Consider the following 19,815-nt stretch of genomic DNA (forward strand, 5'->3'; position numbering starts at 1 on the left):
AAGCCCCCACCAATTCAGATTTTCAGGTGATCTCTGCTTTCTAAAAGCTAAGCAAACAATAAAAAAGCTGTAATATCCAACTGTTTTCCAAAAACTCTTTTAACATATAACCTCTTTCACATCCTGAGTCTTGCGATAAGTCTTGGTTAAACAAGACCCTTTACGATGAACAATAGATTAAATGTATGATCATTACTTACATTGACACTCGACTCATTCTGCAAAAAAGACCTCAGTTTATGCACCAAACAATGGCAACAGCGAGGAACTGAACGGAAGGATGTAGAGGAAGGCAGTGCCGACGAAGCAAGCATTCTTATTCGTCGAGGCCGTAGTCTTCCCCAAAGTACTTGTCCACCAAACCATTTGCCATGCTTCTCATTTCCTCGTTCTCATGAAACTGGAATCTCTCCATTGCATCGATCCCATCCTCCCTTTCGACCAGCTTTGGACCTTCCCCATTTGGCATTCCCCTCATGACCTGTAATAAGGTAAATGCACCTCCTAAGGAACAAACAAGACTCAAGCTTAAATGAAAATTAGATATCCAGCAAAGCTGCAAATTGTTTGATATTACAGCAGATGTTGCATTGCATATTTCGTACCATACATCTTTATTTCGCTATATCCGAACCATGCATTTGTCATATCATATATTTACTTTTTTTCACTTCTTTTGTTTGAGGGCTGGATTTATGGATGAGTGACAAAAGAGGTTCCAAGCATTCAACATGCAGCTGTATCTGCAAAATGAGAAGTGATATACAAAGAATTTTTTTTTCTCTTGTTTTTTTTGGAAAAAGAGCCACTGCTGGATATTTCAACAAAAGGCAGTACCAAGAAAGTTGGTGCATGAAGCAATTAATTACTTGAAGGACAAGGAAGCAACAATTCTCCAAGAGGCAAAAAAAAGAGAGACCAATTTCCCAAGAAAAAGAAAAGGTGTACATCCCCAGGAAGGAAGACAGTTCTAGACTTCTCTTCTTAAATAACTCACCTCTCCAATGTGCAACCGTCTAGTCCAATAACTAGTGTTGTTCATTCTAGGAAACATAACCTTCATAACTGAATAGTATTTCAAGTCACCAATTCACTTTTTCATAGTTAAAGTTGAGATCAATGTATCATATAATATGGCAAATATGTATCGAAACAACCTTATCATAAATCACCTATAATATAGATATTCCAAACTATACTGATCATCACCTAGCCATCGATTGGAAGAAAAAGGAAGAAAAATTAATCAAGCAGAATAATCTTCAGATGAATATCCTAAAACAAAGTAAGATTTCCTCACCAGCTCCAAAAACTGGAGTCCCAACTTTGCGCTTTGTATATCAGCAGATCTAACCAAATGTATAAACGCAGAAATGCATTCACGGTTGACAAGTGCCACTAAATGATGCACAATTATGCTTGGCTGCTCTGCATTCTTTGCTGGGGCAACACAGAGGTTCCCTAGAGTATATGCAACTTCCTTTCTGATGTCAAATGGTGCACTTGATAGAAGATGTATCATTAAAGGTGTGGCCTCACTAGAAAATATCAACTCCTTGTGTCCAACTGATCCTGCTGCTATATTAGATAGAACCCATGCAGCCTCCTAAATCATTAGATTTTTTTTTAATTAAAAAAAGATACCTAACTTTCAAATTCTAATGATGATGAAAAGATAATACCTTTTTCAATACTCGATGCTCACTTTTTAAACATTTTATCAACCCCAATAGTATTTGGTCTGGAAACTAAAATGTGTTAGTGGTCTGAGTTAAGCATCAGAATAAAGCAAGATACATGGATATAGTAAGAGAGAGAAAGTATGCACCAACCTGTAGTATTATGTCCAACGACAAGGACCATGTCGGTCATATAGCTATCAGCAGCTACTAGATTGCCTAAGCTGCGAAGCACCTGCATAAATGCAATAATCATCTATTACGGAGAAAAACTGCAACCATTTGAGCAACTGCAAATAAACACACCCTACAAGATTAAAATTAAATTTAGGACAAAAAAATTCAATCTCATTAATATTATTACTGGAATGAGCAACTGCAAACTCTCAGAGGAAGCTAGCTTTCCAACTAGAAGATGAACAACATCACTTTTCACCAGCAAACGAACAGCAGCTTCTGAAAGAGCTGAAAGATACACGATTACCCATGCCACTTCGGTGGCCAATTCATCGTCCCTGCCAAAAATCAACAAGTTATTTACATGTGTACACTATTCAACAGGCATTATGGGGAAAATAACAATGCTGATGAAGAAAGTTTGCAGATGCAGAAATGAACATAACACAGCAGGTTAGTGAAATAAGCAAAAAAATTTATGAACAAAACAAACAGTTATATTACTAAAAGTGGGTTTAGGGTTTAGATGTTAATATTATTTAAACAAACTACATGTAGACATAACAAAACAGTTATATTACCACATGTTGCACTTGTGGATATAACATTTCCCTTAATGTAAAGTAACTTGTGGAGCTTGTGGAGCATGTTACTTTCAGAATATGCAACACCAAACACCAAACACCAAATGTAAAGTAACTTGTGGAGCTTGCAAATTCATTCCACTTAACATTTCCTTTAAGGTTAGGCATATATGTTATTCATAGCAATTAAATTCTCATAATTTTCTTCCGGCTATAATAGCATTTCATTTCCTTTTGAGATATGACAAACTCACATAGTTGATGAAATGCATATCAAATGTGATTTCATCATGAAAATGCACAGCCTTTCATGTACAATCTCAAACATGATAGATTTGTTACATCACGAAGGAAATCACAGTCCCAAAATCTATAATTAGTTTTGTTTAGTCTTTAGCACAACCCTTCCACTGAACTTTAATTGGGAACCAACAACGAGAAGCCAAGCAAACACCTACAAGTTTCTTAGGTGTTGTATGATTGCATCCAGCACCCCCTTGATTCTTATAAGTTCTGTCGCAGCATTAGGTTGAGGTCCCTGCATATAAATGTATCACAATTGAAGGCATTAAGTCCAACAAAAGATTCTATTAAACAATGGAAGTAATCAGCACAATGTAATTTTTTTTATCTTTCAGTATGGTTTACTTTTAACTTGCAACAATATAACTATAAGATAGCTCTAATATAATTTTTGGAATCTCACATGACACTGAATGTGGATGCCCTAATAAATAAAACAAGCTCCTTTTCCAAAATAACTTTTCTTACTCTATCATAAGAATCAGCAAGAGAAAGTGATAACCTGTCCAGGATACACAACTATCTTGACTATTTATTGCTAAATCCTATGATAAGTGGGACAAAAGCTGAAAGTACAATATTTTTTATCAGATGACCATTATTGATAGGCCAGATTTACACAAAGCAAGAGTTATTTTTCAATTGTCTTGAAAACTAAATTTGCTAGAGTTCACTCAAAGATAGTATGACCTTAATGAGATTTGATAAGGCCCAAGAAGCTGTCCTTGCTGTAGAACCTTTATCAGACATCATTAGACGTGCAAGGGGTAATAAAGCTCCTTGTGCAAGTAAAATGTTTCTCAACTCATCTCCTTCACCAGCAACATTTCCCAATGCCCAAGCACACTGCTCAGCAACAGGCACCGAGCTCTTCTCTAGCATATAAAGGCAGGTTAATGAAAACAAATCAGCCACAGAACAAGGTATCATGAACAAATATGATTCAGTAAAACAAATCAGCCACAGAAGTATCAATTTTAGCAACATAATTAATAAAATATTTCAACTCAATATATCAAAAAACCAATGATGGAAAAAGAAAATGTCACACTCCATAGGAACAACCTTTGAAAGCTTAAAACTGTTCACAATTAAGAATATAAACCACTTCCAAGAATCCAAACAGGAAAGTAAAGCAAAAAAAAGCTATGCGGGTAGTCAACAAAACAAGAGCAACAAACCTCCAAGGTGGGCTACAAGCAAAGGTAATGCAGGCACTAACGACTTTGTTTCTTCTGGTTCCCCAGCTGCTATATTAGTAAGGCACCAAGCTGCCTCAAGCAACTATACAGTGACCAATAAGACAATGATATTAATAACACATGTATGTTCAGAAAGTATAAAAAAAAAAGATTTCTTCTTTTGCGTTGCAAGAAGAGTGTCACAACAGCCATTCTAAAACACAGTAATTGAGTGTTACATCCATCAGAACAAGCATTTCCAGTTCCAAAATATTACACTAGAGAATTACTGTAGAAAGCAAACCTGTTCATCTGGTGATCCAAAAGATAAGCACTGCACCAGGAGAGGAACAGCTCCAGCTTGGAGAGCTGCTTTGACAGGAGGAATTTCAGATTTTGATAACAACCGCCTCAGTGCACGTAGTGCCTCTACTTTCTTCTGTGCAGCCCCTTTTCCCCTGAAGGTTAAAGTAAAATTCTTCAAGGTCAAGCAGAACGGACATGCTCCATCCAAAGGAAAGCTAAGTGCTAGGTCAACAGATATACATACATACATATGTATGTATATATGTATGTATGTATGTACACACACACATATATGTATGTGTGTTAACTTTTGCAAATGCATTTACCAAATCCAAGAAAGTATTAATGGGTTCAAACAAAGATAAGAATGACTGAAGCATCCACTTTTAGTTGTTTAATCTCTTTCATGTAAATATTTATGGGTACTAACCACATGTACAAAATTGACAAAAATCTAAGAAAAAGATAAGCTTTCAAGTTTCAACTATACATGGTTAAAAATTTGCCTAAATTTTAAAGAACAACTTAAAATTTCATGTTGAACTATTGAAACCACATTCCAGATTTCTATGCAACAATGACTTTGTAACGACCTTATAAAAACAAGAAAAGAAAAGCATGTTGATAAATAATGTTAAACCAAGGGAAAACAATTTGAATTTCTTGCTGAGAGAAAATTGTGGTTTCAAAGTCTCAAGCCAAAGGAAAATTTTACAAAAGGCTAAAACAAACCAAAACAACAATTACTGGGTAAAGATGAGTATGCAATAAGAACAAGAGTTATGTCATGGTCAAGTTGAGCTGTAAATGACAGTGTCATGGTTGTACCATTCACAAGCCATGTATTGTTCTACCTAATGTTCATTCATAACATATCTTTGGCAGTTGCTAGACAAATCATACTGATGCCTACTGTGTGCCAGCATGTTATGGTATTCACCAATGTGCATCAACATGCACCAGGATGCACAATGCACAATGCACAAACTAGTCCTGTATTACATCAGCATTGTCCAAGTATTTCAAGTGGAACAATCTGTATTTGCTACAGTACATGCAGATCTCGGATCCATTGTTCAGATAACAATACCAGGGACTTCAGTGATACATTACAACATTATCTGGAACAAATTGAAGGGCATAATCATGAGCCAAGTCAAGCCTCCAACTATGTCTTTGATTTGCAGGCAGTTTTTCCTCATTAGTGTACTTCATAAGCTTGCTATATTTAAGAAAGAATGAAGATTAATTGAAATTTTAAGGTAAATTATTAATTAGATATGACAAAAACAATCAATAGACTGAAAATTCTTAAAAAAAAGACAGGAGCAGCAATGCATACATCTGATATCACTGATACATGATCTTTTAGCATTCAAACATAACTGCTATCATGCAAGCCTACTCAGTCATAGAAAGTTCATACTGATATGTCATAGCAGATTTCAAATCCTCTATAATTTGAGAAGCTTGAGCATTCAAAACTGCTCTCTCTTCATCAATGTTCATGTTACCCTCCAGCGAAGCTTCATTATCATCAAAAAGTGCTTCTCGGCACAAACGTTTTGTCCGTATTAAAGCCTCTCTTCTTTCTTTTCCTACAGCAACAGCAAGCTGGCGCCTCCGCTGTGCAGAAGTATTGTGCACTGATGACCAAGACTTTAGCATCAATATTCATCATAATAACAGATATGTTGGGTTGAAGATACGCTAGTACCCATATACAGATCAACCTCTACATCCCAACTAGAAGATGAAATAATACAACCAAAGACTAGGAGGAGTGAGTACATTTGTCATCACAATTTTCCTATTAACATGAAGATTTTAATATAACAATCAACACAAAAAATAAACCACAGATTTTAAACTATAAACAGGCTTGCAGTCTGAATATTACTTAGGTTTTCCCTTTTGGCTACATTTGGCCAATAGGTCCACATTTCAGGGTACGAGGCTTTGCAGGACAGAGGTGCATTATCTAAAAGGTCCATCTGCTTGTATAAATCTAACTAGTTATTTTAGACATTCCCTGATAGGTTACAAACTGAACCAATTTAGATTCTCAATTGCACATGTTGAATTTTCTATAAGCACTTGTAACCATCTAATATAGCATCAGCAAAGAAATTCTGCTTCTTTACCACAAAATAGTGAATTAGCTCATGATGTTAAAAAAAAATCATATCGAACATAATGATATATAAAAACAAAGGATTGATGGAGAATAAGAATTGTAACTTGGATTGGTTCCATGATTAAGTTTAACAGTCAGATAGTAAGCTTAAAGTTTTTACGTAGTTGTGCTACTTATATCAATAAACCCATTTAAACAAGTCGTTTCTTAAAGTCCATGAGTTCTCTAAACAACCTAACGAATAATAACTGGTGACATTTTTGTGGACAATGCCCTTGCAAGAGGCTCTAAACAACCTAAAATGAACCTAAGGTCATAGTTCAACGTTTGATCTATTGAAGGAACCACCTGCATCGATCACAACTCAAAACCCTTATTCTAATCCCATATAGGGGGAAAAAAAATGCAAATACCCTCTAGTCTCCAAAGGGGAAAACCTTGACATAGCTTTAGCATCAGGGAGAACTTTCCGCACTACTGCTGATTACAGGAGACCAAGTCCCAGCTCCCATAAATGGGAAACTACTGCAAAACCTCCGAGTAAAAACCGCATCTTTATTGCAGCCCGTCCCACCGCCTCCAATTCCACGCCTGCTAATGCACTAAGCGATAGCCAACCGCGGGTTCAATTGGATTCTCTGTTTTCTAGGGCTTCAAACTCTCAAGCACGTGCAAGCTAAGAATCAAGAAATACATGCCAAAGGATGAATCAAGAACGACGACGAGTGGGAGGTAGAAAAGGACGAGACCTGAAGTCTTGATGGCGTTCCGATGGTAGGAAGATTGAGGGGAGACGTCTTCGTCCGCCATCTCTCTCTCTCCGTCCGTCTCTGTCGCTGCCGTCGGCCGTAGTATAAAATGAAAATAGAGCGAAGGATTACTGCGGCGATTGGAGGAATTTAATGGGCCCATAAAGAGCCATCGTTCACTGTAACAGTACATAGGTAGGATTTACGCGTTATACTTCGGCCCAATCGATCACACGGTTCGGTTTGAGCCAGATTGGGTCAGCGCCTCAACCGGGCCGATCACATAAAACAAACCCGGCCCATCTGTGAGCCCGCTCTTACATCAACACATTGAGATTTGAGATGGATTGTGCAGGGCATCATTAGTGCACCAATCTAACTGTATGTGGCCTCCTGTAGAAGCTACTTGAATCCATGTATCATATCACAACACGTAGAGCAGCAACAGATGCTAACACGAACAAGTCAAGCAGATTGGTACAGCCCAAAAGAAAGAATGTTTGCAATCCAAAGTATTATCAACTTGAGGAAGCTGTCAAATAGTCCCCAAAAAAATAACCTCAAATGTGAAAGAAAAAGGAAAAAGAATCAAAGAGAAACAAGATCCAGCTTCACGATGGATACGCTAGCTGTGCCTTGAACTCGGAACCCCATTCGATGGCCTGTGCCACGGCACGCTGGCGGTCCACATTGATCTTCTCAGCTTGCTTGTCATGATCATCTGGCCCTCTGTCTTCTGGCTGCATGGAATGAGAATGATGATGACCAGAGCTCCCTCCAGCATTTGTTGGGGCTGCTGTAAGGTGACTTAAGGCCACAACAACATCGGTTATGAAGGGGCGAGCTGCATCCTCCTCTTGTAGGCACATTGCAGCCACTGCAACAGCTTGGTTCATGTCTTTCTCCGGGTAATCCCCCTGAAGAAGTGGGTCTACCAGCCTGCAGCACCTCTTCTGATCCTTGAACATTGGTTCTGCCTATAGAAATCAAAATTAAGCCAAACGATGCTAAGGACCATCTAGTGAATTTTATTGGGTAGCTATAGCGTGTATAAATCATACCCAAGTGACCAGATTTTGTTCATCTGTTGGCTTTGTGGTGTCAATGACTCTTCTCCCTGTTATCAGTTCCAAGAACACAACTCCAAAACTGTACACATCTGATTTCAGAGTGAGCTGACCTGTTCTAACATACTCAGGCGCGCAGTAGCCAAAAGTGCCCATCACCCTTGAGGAAACATGCAAGTTGTCCCCCAAAGGGCCAAGCTTAGCAAGTCCAAAATCAGAGAGCTTTGCGTTGTAATCTTTACCGAGTAAGATATTGGATGATTTGAGATCACGGTAGATGACAGGAGGGTTGGCCTTCTCGTGCAGATACTCTAAACCTTTGGCAGCACCGAAAGCTATCTTCATCCTTGTATACCAACTCAATGGTTCCTGATCAGGGGGTATTTCTGCATGTGCAATTAGCAAACACATTGTGAGAAATGAAAGAAACCGATGACAAACGTAACATTGAGAGAATTTTGTATGTTCAAAAGAAGTGCTTAAAGAGATCAGCTGAAAGGTGAAAAGCTTGTTAAGTACAATGTAACTTACCAAGCAAATGATCTTCCAGGGAGCCAAGAGGCAAATACTCATATACCAAAAGCCTCTGGTCTCCATCTGCACAATATCCTATTAGGTTGACCAGATTTTGATGGTGAAGAAGACTAAGCATCAAAACCTCAACAAGAAATTCTCTGTTGCCTTGCAGGCCATTCCTGTCCAATTGCTTCACAGCCACGACCTGTTTCGACGAAAATAATAGGATTGAACTCACATGAGATAGAATCCAGGAGGAGGAGAATTCTATAAGCCAAAAAGAGAGTCATAAACGACAATTGAGGACCAGTATATAGAGAAAATTACTTGGCCCGTCTTCTCGAGGCGCCCCTTATAAACTCTTCCAAATCCGCCTTCACCAAGCAAGCATTCAGAGCGGAAATTTTTGGTAGCTGATGCTAGCTCGCGGTAAGTGAATGTTTCAGCTGCAATATTACCATTGCCGGCTTCTTTACTGGTTGATGCTTCAGGTGCAGCATTCTGTGTAATCCGTGAGTGATTATCTGCACAAAAAGGGATCAAGTTAACACACATTGATCTGAAGCGTGGTAGGACATGGAGGGAGAAGCATGTGCATTACGAAATAAGATGAAAGGGATTTTTGTTTATTGATTTTTTTCCCCCTTCTTGTCTTCGCATTGCACATTGCATTTGCTTTAGAAATGAAAAGGATGTAAGTTTGCAGATATGCAAAATTCTATCCGAACTTAGATGTCAGACAATTTTATCATGCATTATGGTATTCAGATATGAAATTTTTCATCATTGTGAAAAAAGTGAGCCATCTAATTGTGAGGAGCATTCGATACTACATCCGGTGCTTTTACTGGGAAATAAATACTAGCCTTGGAACAAAACAACCAAGCAATTGAAGCTCACCTCGTCTTCTGCTCAATTCAGTGCTCTTGTGGGAAACCACTCTTGGTCCGGGTGCCAGTGATGACTCATCGTTTGCATCAAACTTCCTCGACGCCCTCTTGTCCTGGGATGAAAAACAAGAAAAGCAGCTCATCTCTGGCAGTAAATCCTTCCAAAGAAACCCTAAGTTCTATGCCCGATTTGGATTCGACAAAGATTTAACTAGAGGATGCATCCGGTGTGATCCGAGCTCCTCAATTACCCGGTGAGGCTCACAAAGAAAGAGAGAGAGAGAGAGAGAGAGAGAGAGAGAGAGAGAGAGAGAGAGAGGAGGAGGAGGAGGAGGAGGAAGGCCGTCTTCCTGACAAATGAAACCTGCAAACCAGCTAGAAGTTCATAAAAAGAGAAGGATTTAGGGGTAATTTTCCTTGGAAGCGGTTCTCCCGTAAGAGAGAGAGGGAGGAAAGATCGCCTCTTCTCTGGATTTGGACACGGGCTTCAACTCCGCGAGAGGCGGGCGGGGGATCGAGGACGAGAGGTGACGGAGAAACTGGCGGGGAAAGAAGAGGACGCTCGTTTCGAAGCCTCTCGAATCGCTTACTGTCCGGAGCCGAGTAGGTCGTGCTCATTTAGAATGCTGCATCACATCTCCACCACCCACTGATATCAGCAATGCGTTGGACAGCTGAGAGTTGAAGTGGAGGAAGAAGGAGTGATCCAGACGTGTTGGAGAGGATCCCGATCTCGGTAAAGAGCAGGTCAAAGCAAGGGTACAATGTTCCTTCAGAAACACCAAATAATATCATGTGCTTGGAGGAAGATTTTAGGCTTCGCGCAAAGGTTACGTTTTTTCAATTGACATTCATATTGTTACTCTCAAACACAAAATGCGAACCCAATAACCTACAATTTCGATACGCTTAATTAGATCATCTGAACCCAATACCAATTTCTTATTTGACTTTAACATTGTTAAACATTAATTCTTACCATTAATCTCTTAAGTGTTGACTTATATTACCCTAAGAAAACCCTAATATAATATTTTATATTAGCATTATTTATCCCCCCAAACTACACATCAATATCAAAAATAGTCTGAAACCTCAAAACATCACTTAAAGAGAAATTAAAAGGATGAAGAACCTCAAAACATCACTTAAAGAGAAATTTAAAAAAGGCACAATATTCCAGCAATAATAAAAAAATGCACCCAACTCAAAAAGTACAAATGGGAAAAACAATTTAACTCCAGCAAGGACCATTTTTGTCTTGGAAGTAGAAAGTAAAGATCATAACCAATAAAAAGCAAGTTTTCCTTAATACTAAGGTGCTAATCAAAAGGTTAATAAAATGACTATCCACTCGGAAAGCCACTGCGTCATGGACGTGGAGGATTTGTTGCAGCACCAGCGGGACGAGGACCTTGTCCAGGTCTTGCAAGATCATCCTGCAGTACAAGTAGTAATGATGGAATTAGTCAAAGATTCATCATATGATGATCATAGGAAAAACCACACCGGTGCAGCTTAGTTGAGGGGGAGACAATGATTAAAACACACATCAATAATGTTAACAATATACAGATAATATTTCAAAGTACCAAGTAACCATAAAAGGCATATCCCTAAAACCCATGGTGCATCAATGCTTCACATGTAGAATAATATTTAACTACTCTTCATAATAATAATGCCTCAAACGTTCATTATCCAACATTTTACCCAAAAGCAAAATCTGCTGAATATAAACATACCATCAATCAAGAAACTACTCAATGCACTTAGCCCAGTTAGCAAGATAACATTTTCATTCTTGAAAAATTAATATCATAATCACCACATGAGAATCTGTTTGTAGCATAAAGACCCTTTTACAGCACCATGGTGAACATAGCATATATAGATACTTGGACCTAAGTACTTGAGAATTCCATACACAGACCTGGCATGCGGAAATATATGCTAGGCTAAAAGTCATAGGCAAACTTGCCTGCTTGAATAAATGATGAACACTTGCTACTAATAGGGTCAACAAACTCTTCACACAGATTCCAGCTTAAAATATATTCACTAAAGGCCAGTAAATCCATTCGTCACACTGATATAGTCAATAAGCTCTTCACAAAAATTCCAGCTTACAAGATTTTCACAAAGGGCCTGTCCTTTATTTCGTTGTTCCAAAGAAGAATCATCCCCAAGAATTCGATCGCTACCCTTTTGAGTGAATATGACATTTTGACAATTTGCCAATATTGGACAAAGTATCCAACATGTATAACATTTTGGTGCACTCAAAAGATGGCGTAACATACATTTGCTTGATACATGACCATATACCACAAACTATACAAAGTAAACCAGGCCAACAAATCTCCATTCTGTACCCAATTTATTTTATTGATAGAGGATACTGAATTGGGTTACGCCTGATAAAATGATAAATACAAAGAAATGACTTACAGTTAATCCAAAGGAAATGCTCCAACTATACTCTTTCTAAGAACAAGCAAGGCCACAATGAAAATCCACAATGATTTATGACTCATCTGCTCTTCTTTCTAAGCACATGCAAGGCCACAATATTTTATGATGAACCATATATTAAGACAACATACAACCCACCATAGCCAATCTCATGAAGTATTAGGTCCTTTATATTTCCTTTTGTTGTCCTAGAACATGGCAGCATAAAAGACTTAATTTATAATTTATATTACAAGCAAATATTCACGTAAGTCTTACAATTTAGTCCACATACTTAAGCCACCTAATCATTAAAACATGAAGCATTTAGAAATCAATGAATTTGAACCCCCATTGCAAGACTTCCCAAGTCCAGGATGAGGGATAGCAAAATTTAAGAACAAAGTACTTAGAATTAATTTCACATGTTAACTTTGGTAAGACCACCACTCCCTCTTATTACTAACCAACATAATTGACAAATACATATGTCGAAAGAATGACATTTCAAAATCACATGTTCCTTTCTTTTATCCTGCCTAGCAAGGATGGTTCTATAACTAGCAAACAATGACAATGAAATATTTCGTTTTTATCTGGGAAATCTAAAGAAAGATGCTTTCTGTTCATGGGCATAGAAGTTCCAGCATATATATAATGTGACAAAACCCATACTTAATAAATGCAAGTACAACTAGTATATGTTCAAGTTATCAGAGCAAATAAGTTGACAATTATCTACTCCACATGAGACGGGGAAGAAAGATTTATATCTTCAGATGTAAAATTTACTCAAACTTGTTAAAGACACATCCAATTTTTCAGGACTTTAGAATGGTTCCCTAACATGTGAACAATCAATCTTAATATTAATGGCATACATTTCTGGTTTTACAAAAGGAATCATTTAAAACAGTCTACGCATTTGATCTAAACTAAGAGTATGAAAACAACTCATATATAGCATATATAATGGTGAACTATATGGAAAAGATCATCAACTTCAAAGGTTAATGATAACTGTATACACAGAAAAAACTCATGTTTGTTCATCCTATTATTCTCCTTGAGTTAAAATGTTTGCATAAAATACCAGCAATAGTGATTAATTAGGGCAGATAAATATGTTGACCATAAGAAAAACAAGGTATAAACACATAAAAATCATAAAACCGAGCACCAACCGAGCATATTATTACACAGACACACATTAAGACAAAGACGAAAGCCATAAATCCTTAGAGAAGCAGTACCCGGCGTCTGTAACGCTGCGGTGGCTCACGGTTCCGTCTGTCGGTGCGAGACCTCACCCTGACAACCTTCGAGTGGATTGCACAAGAGACACAATACTGCATCTTGATGTATAATTTTGGAAGCATGTACCCTAACATAATTAAAACCTTTTGAGTCGAAGAAATCAATTAGGAGAATGATAAATGCCCAGGGTAGAAGATTACCATCATAAGCACATGCCTCTTGCACATCCCTCACTGCGGCCTGCTCCACTATGTTTCTCACGAGAAACCTCTTGATTGCCTTGTCCTTTAAGAAGAAATGTGTTATCGATCACAATGATTGACAGAGCTCGCGCAAGAAAACACCGAAGAACGAACAAAGAACGAAAAGATTTAAGTAGACCACCAATCATTCGAATACCAAGAAACCTTCATCCATCTATACCGCATATTCGAGTAAAGAACCCAAGAAAACAGCCAAAATCAACTATCGATCAAGGAAGAGGAGAGAGAAAAGACAGAGATCTCAAAGGATGATGAAACCTTGGGGCAACATTTGCCGCAGTTGGAGCAGCGGATGAAGTTAACGTGGCCGCGGCCGTGCTTGTTGCGTCCGCCGTTCCTACGCTTGAAAGTCTGCAGAGAAGACGAAGAAATCGAGATCAGATCCGTGACGGAGAAGAGACATCGAAGCTACGATTTCGATGGCTCACCATCTTCGGCGCGTCGCTGCTACCGACCACTTAGGGTTTAGGCTGAAGGAGAGCACGACGAAGTAGGAAAAGTCGGGCGGTGATGGGATATATAGTGGCTCTGTTGGCAAATCTGCCGTCCAATCCAAGATCAGACGATAGAGAGCTCAAGAGGGTCCTATGCATCGGTTCTTTTGATCAGTACCGTCCGACTCCCACATCACCACCGTCTATTTCTATATTGGCAAATAAATACATGGACGCTACATTATATGTAGAGATTTATTATGTGACAATGTCTGTATATTTATTTTTATGTATGTATTTATTACTGTATGTATGCAACATAGTGAGTATTTTGATTCCACATCCACTTGTTTAAACTAAAATTAGATTATATTTTAAATAATAACATAGTGATTATAGCACGCTATGCATACTTAAATAGTTGAAGTTTGAATCTTGTTCTAAAAATTTAGAACTTATGATAAATAATTAGTTTTATGATTATGCTAATTTTTACACTTATGAGTTTATAAGAGATGGTTAATGATTTTTGAGTTAGTCTAGAGTTTTATAAAGTTATTGTGTTGAATAATTATAAATTACATAGTTTTATAGATGTGATTGAGAATTTAATATTTCTGGATGTCCACAAATTTTATCTTGAATTTAGGTTTGAATTGTGAATAATTGATAATTTTTTTGATTTAAGATAGATTCACATCTGTTGCATATTATTTGGGAGGTGTGATTAGTATTTTGGATCAAACAAGACTCTTGACATGTTAAGCACAATCAGTTGGCATCAAGTTAGCATAAGATGAAGATTAGCCTTACACAAGTAGTTCATGCCTTTATGAATTGGAAATCCAATCTGAACCATCCAAATGACAGCTTTATCTTCATTACTCCTTCAGCCAAAAAGTTAAGCAGGCCATGCATGTTTAAATTCAAGCCACTTCAACCCCTGTTAAATTGTGATCTAACTGCATCTGACCAAATAGGTCACAATGGATTGTGATGTTGAGTTTGTGAAGACAGTACAAGTCATATATCTCAAACACTCAGACATAACAAGTTGTAGTAAGAAAGATCAAAGGACACTTAAACCACAACAGACCTCTTATTAGTACTGACAGGGTGACAAAGACTGTAGATTCATACACAGGTATATACCCAGTAAACTGGTCTGTGATACATTTGGTTCAGCTTAATAGATCACACATCACCAACAAGATTACACTGTTCTGAGATCTTCAGGCGCCCCGGCCCATGGTTTGTTCCATGGGAGGAATCATGATCAAGACTGGTCGTGCATCAAATCCAGGGTGTGGCAGCCTGCGACGCAGTTCACGGCCTTCCTGGCAGAGGGAGCATGTGTGGCACATGTAATGTGTAGCGAAGTCACATACTTGTTCCAATTGCTCACGCCTCTGTTCATCCTCAACTATTCCATCGCAGCATCCATAGGGTCTGGTGAACGCCTCAAAGCTACCCTATATATCGTAACAGAAAGAGAGAGACAACTTCAATAAGTTACGAGCTTTTTCTTGGATGAGAGATCAGAAAAGCACTATGTTATACAATCACTTGAGGAAAAACAAAGACAGAATCATAGAAAATGAAGAACATACAAAAATGTGTATGCTACTAGCTGCTCAAACGAGGATCAAATGCGTATATCTCAATGCCTACAATTATGATATAAATGGATATTAAAGGCTCTTGCAATGATGTCATTGCTATTATCAGCAAACACATCCCTTATATTTAACTTACACAGTTCATTTTGTCTTTTATTAGAATTTTTATCTCAACCTTTGGAAAGTCTTTCCTCGGTGCAAAAAAGATGTACCAGTAAATTACTAATCCTTCATACTCCTTTAAGCAATCTACTGCAGAATGATTCCTGCCTACTGCATGAAAGGTTCTGACAAAAAAAATTCTCATGATTTAGTCTTCTGTATTCCCACTGTTGTAGAAACCTGTAATCATAAAGTAGTTGGTTTGGATGGATCCAAATTTAGATTTAAAGAATTTATCTAGACATGATCTAAATCAGACCAAGACTGAAGGTAGGTATTATAGGATAAATTGTGTTTTAAACATATCAATGCAACAAAATCTATGACGCATATGTTATTCTCCCAACAAATTAAAATGTGTAATCAATCTCATAAATCTAACAGTTAAACATATAATCAATGACCCTAAAATTTTTTTAATGCAATCTTTTGACCAAAAAATATTAATGACATTCTCCTGCTTTAACACCCTTGACCGAAGATAAATCATAAATATAGCCCCAAAAGGGAACATAGTTAACTGTTAAAAACATAATTATCTATAACTACCCTCTCCTGAAAATTCATCTTCTAGCCAAATAGAGAAGGACAAATACAGACAGCTAAACTTAAAGGGGACTGGTATTTTAATGAGTTGGCCTTTAACTACCGTCACCCTGATGAGGCAGCACATCATTTTTAAGACATGCTGACTACTTGGGTTTACCATTATGTTTATACGTAAAACTTCAATTTCATGCATAGAAGCAGTTAATGATGCATGGCTAAAGTAGATATATCAACTAATGGTCAGGGGAATATTTGCTAACATCATCATTTGACTTTAATAGAGAAGATGTAAATTCAGCAACTAAGATATTCTTTGGTTCATCACATGACAATAAAATTTAACCACAAATGCAACTGAACAGTAAAGAAAGGCTGGCGGCATGCTATGAATTAAGTGTTCCTTTCAAAGTAGAAAATGAAAATACTTCAAGATTGAACTTGCGACGAATGGCTGTCCGTGTAGGGTGTGAAAGCCATGGTGCAAGGCAGTTCCAACCAAAAAGGGCATTCCCAAGCACATAAAGACCAGTATAAGGCAAGCAGTTATCTGCAAAGGAACCAGGAACTGCTCCAAGCCTCTCTGCATTACTTCCATACAACACACATGGAGCAAAGCTACCAAGGAGACCTGTAAATTGCCACCATCATTAGTATGAGGTAACCAGAATACCACCAGGTCAAAAATAAATAGACTTTCACAAAAAACAAAAACAAAAAAATAAAGCTTTTGATGCTTGATGATACATTCAAGACCAGAAGATAACGACATAGAAAGCAAGATAATAAGTGTGCTTTTTTCCTGCTTCTCTATCTAGTTCCAAAAGCATGCAATGCCAACTTTAATGGATTATTAATCTCTTGATCAACATAAGGGGATAAATGCACAAGGAAAAGACCTTGTCTGAGAAAAGTTATGAAACCACATTTCATGACATCATCTTTAGAAGAAATAGGTATTGACTAACAAAAAATAGGGAAGAGAACATGTATAAAATCATTTGACACATGACTCGGATGCAGTGGTTCCACTTTTTTTAATCCCTTTGTAAAGATATCCTGACAAAAGTGAGCCTACAGTGATCATCAATATTTCAAGATTCTTACTATGAATGTTAAACTCTGCAGATCTTTCACTGAATTTGTATATACAATTATTTAAATTTGATAATTGCTGAATATGTGAACACCTATATTTCAATATTCTCAGTATGAATGTAACACTCTGCAGGTATTTCATTTTGTCTGTATATACAATTACTCAATTTGATAAAATAGTGTTCCAAAGTGAGCTCCATGTAACACTAGTTTAATGTTTGGAAAAGAAAATCTACTTTTTAAGGCTTAAATGAAGCAAACCTAAATGGTTCGAAGGCAAGTATGCCAAAGAAATAGAGAGACTTTTTGACTGTGAATAGAGTTAAATGAAGAAAATAGAGCTGTGTAATCGTATTGTATGATAAATAAAAAGAGCTGTGTCACTCTAGAATTTTGTGTACACATCCTATTTGTTACTTGGTGAACTCGATGCTTTTCATCACTAAGGTATAAACTAAATATATACAATAAATAGTTTATTTTTATCCACATGTATATGGTGATTTGTGATTCTATGTTATGATGTATTAGGAACAAACTTGCTTGTGCATGCAACAACAGTAAGTAGCATTAGTGGCGAACAAAGTGTTTGGAAATATAACCACTCACGGTGTATTGCTTTTGACCTGTGCTTTCCACCTGGTCCCATTTTTCCACCCAAACAAGTGAGTTTGCTCCTTGTCTCCTTCTCTCTCTCATCTCTCTTGTATCCTTTTTCTTCTTGTGTTTATCTCTAGCTTTATTATCTTATCTTATGATCCTAACTCCCGCATCAATCCGGCGAAGATGGACTCTATTACAACTCTTAACGAGTAAGAGTAAGACAACGGATTTAATTTCCACACAGAATATGCAAGCTTACGTAGACAAGCCTAATGATGGCCTAAATGACCCCCAGAGAAATCTTTAGCGTGCTTCCAATGATGATAAACAATTATGAATCTTATAGGTATGAAAATATTATCTAAAACAATGCAAGTCTATGTAGATAAACCTAATATTGGCCTAAATGACCCAAAAAAATCTTGAACGTGTTCCCAATCAGCACCATTCGACGCCATTATCTCAATCCTGAGGTCAATTTCCTAAACCTTCCCAACCATGGAGGATCCTAAACGACAAATATGATACAATTATCTAAAACAACCAGGAAAAGAGAAAGAACCCAACGGAGAATCCACCCATCTTGAAACGACCCTAATCAATCAATTTGAAATAGCGAGATCAAACGCAGACAAACCATGGAACAAACTCAGAGGCACCGAAACGAGAAGGGTCGAAGAACATACAGACTTCCAGATCGCTGCCGCAGAAGTCATCGTTGCGGCCAAAGCAAGAGAAGAGGCTGGAATTCCACTGGACACGGCCGACGGGCTCGCCGACGACGCTCCCGTGACCGACCGGAAGCCCGTCCGCGGTCCACCCGGCGGGGCCCTTCGCAACAGCGGCCGGCGGAGCCTTCTGCTGGGGCTTGGGGACGGCCTCGGGTGGCGCTGCCGGGGTCTTCTCCTTGGGCTCGGGGGCGGGCTCCTCGCGGCCGTCGGGGTGCTTCAGGAGGGCGCTGGATTCCAAATTCGCCATGGGGTTCAGGGAGATTGGGATCTCAAACGCGCCTGCGTGGGGTCGAAGGGAAGACGAAGAGACGGCAATCTAACCGCGTCTTATACGACGAGGTCGCTCTTTCAAGCTGGAAACTTTTACGGAAGGCCACAAAAGGAGTGGGGCGTCATCAAGAGTTCAATCTTGACCGCTCATCGAGGATTGCCGCCGTTGACCAGGCAACGATCAGTCTTTCTTTTCCTTATTTTTCATGGATAATTAATCTATAATATTCCAAGTGTTCAAAAAAGGTTTATATTTATCGGTTTAGCATTCCAAATTATAATTTATCAATTACTATTGTGATCAGGCTTCATAATGTGATAAGTCTCAAATTGCGATGATAAATAAGGCTTGATGGATGACCTACTAGTAATAATTTAGACAGCCATTTTTAGGTTATATGTTTTTAGTTAATTATTGAATCAATGGGCATGTCAGATCAGGTTGGTGACAGGCAAATGCTGATTAGATTCAATGATATTAAATATGTAAGCTTACTTCAAATTGTTTTCATCCACCAAACGACGGATTAATCCTCTTAAAGGATAACCAATAATAAGCACAATTGTTCATTCGCCAAGAAAATAGCTAGAAATTTTATCCACAGATCACATTTGGCAACAAGTGATACACCTTAAAAATAGCATCACAAGAAGGAAATACAAGATTTCATCAACACCTTATGAAACCAAAAAATCAAATTACATCCAACTGAAACATTCAAGCAAAATGCCAGTGGATAACGATAACAGAGAAGACTGAAGCTAATTCCTGCTTACATCATTGCCAGT

The 19,815-nt window shown here is 38.0% G+C and overlaps 4 protein-coding genes across 6 annotated transcripts; all 4 read right to left on the reverse strand.

Annotated features, from left to right (window-relative positions):
- Window positions 1-68: 68 nt before the first annotated feature.
- LOC135595594 (importin subunit alpha-2-like) lies at window positions 69-7,277 on the reverse strand. 3 transcript variants are annotated; one of them, XM_065086721.1, is made up of 11 exons: window positions 7,117-7,277; window positions 5,657-5,876; window positions 4,229-4,382; window positions 3,925-4,027; window positions 3,434-3,618; window positions 2,899-2,978; window positions 2,044-2,194; window positions 1,833-1,914; window positions 1,683-1,741; window positions 1,301-1,606; window positions 69-481 (listed from the first exon to the last, which is right to left on the reverse strand). In XM_065086721.1, exons 1-11 carry the CDS (start codon window positions 7,175-7,177, stop codon window positions 317-319), a joined length of 1,566 nt encoding a protein of 521 aa, XP_064942793.1. In that variant the 5' UTR covers window positions 7,178-7,277; the 3' UTR covers window positions 69-316. The 3 variants fall into 3 exon arrangements, with proteins under 3 accessions (XP_064942793.1, XP_064942795.1, XP_064942794.1); XM_065086723.1 differs by having other exon boundaries at window positions 6,805-7,121; XM_065086722.1 differs by lacking the exon at window positions 7,117-7,277 and adding an exon at window positions 6,781-7,084.
- Window positions 7,278-7,568: 291 nt separating this feature from the next.
- LOC135595595 (probable serine/threonine-protein kinase PBL25) lies at window positions 7,569-10,574 on the reverse strand. The gene is made up of 5 exons (XM_065086726.1): window positions 9,600-10,574; window positions 9,027-9,223; window positions 8,715-8,904; window positions 8,178-8,569; window positions 7,569-8,093 (listed from the first exon to the last, which is right to left on the reverse strand). The coding sequence occupies exons 1-5, from the start codon at window positions 9,730-9,732 to the stop codon at window positions 7,728-7,730; spliced, it is 1,278 nt and encodes a 425-aa protein (XP_064942798.1). The 5' UTR covers window positions 9,733-10,574; the 3' UTR covers window positions 7,569-7,727.
- A 142-nt stretch (window positions 10,575-10,716) lies between these two features.
- Window positions 10,717-14,077, reverse strand: LOC104000946 (small ribosomal subunit protein eS26). The gene is made up of 5 exons (XM_009423110.3): window positions 13,992-14,077; window positions 13,822-13,914; window positions 13,501-13,585; window positions 13,297-13,427; window positions 10,717-11,028 (listed from the first exon to the last, which is right to left on the reverse strand). Exons 1-5 carry the CDS (start codon window positions 13,992-13,994, stop codon window positions 10,960-10,962), a joined length of 381 nt encoding a protein of 126 aa, XP_009421385.2. The 5' UTR covers window positions 13,995-14,077; the 3' UTR covers window positions 10,717-10,959.
- Window positions 14,078-14,948: 871 nt separating this feature from the next.
- LOC104000945 (cell number regulator 8) lies at window positions 14,949-19,094 on the reverse strand. Its single transcript, XM_009423109.3, has 3 exons — window positions 18,712-19,094; window positions 16,753-16,955; window positions 14,949-15,469 (listed from the first exon to the last, which is right to left on the reverse strand). The coding sequence occupies exons 1-3, from the start codon at window positions 19,001-19,003 to the stop codon at window positions 15,230-15,232; spliced, it is 735 nt and encodes a 244-aa protein (XP_009421384.2). The 5' UTR covers window positions 19,004-19,094; the 3' UTR covers window positions 14,949-15,229.
- Window positions 19,095-19,815: the final 721 nt, after the last annotated feature.

The sequence above is a fragment of the Musa acuminata genome, chromosome BXJ1-10 (assembly GCF_036884655.1).
Source record: "Musa acuminata AAA Group cultivar baxijiao chromosome BXJ1-10, Cavendish_Baxijiao_AAA, whole genome shotgun sequence".
In the NCBI taxonomy this organism is placed as follows: Eukaryota; Viridiplantae; Streptophyta; class Magnoliopsida; order Zingiberales; family Musaceae; genus Musa; species Musa acuminata.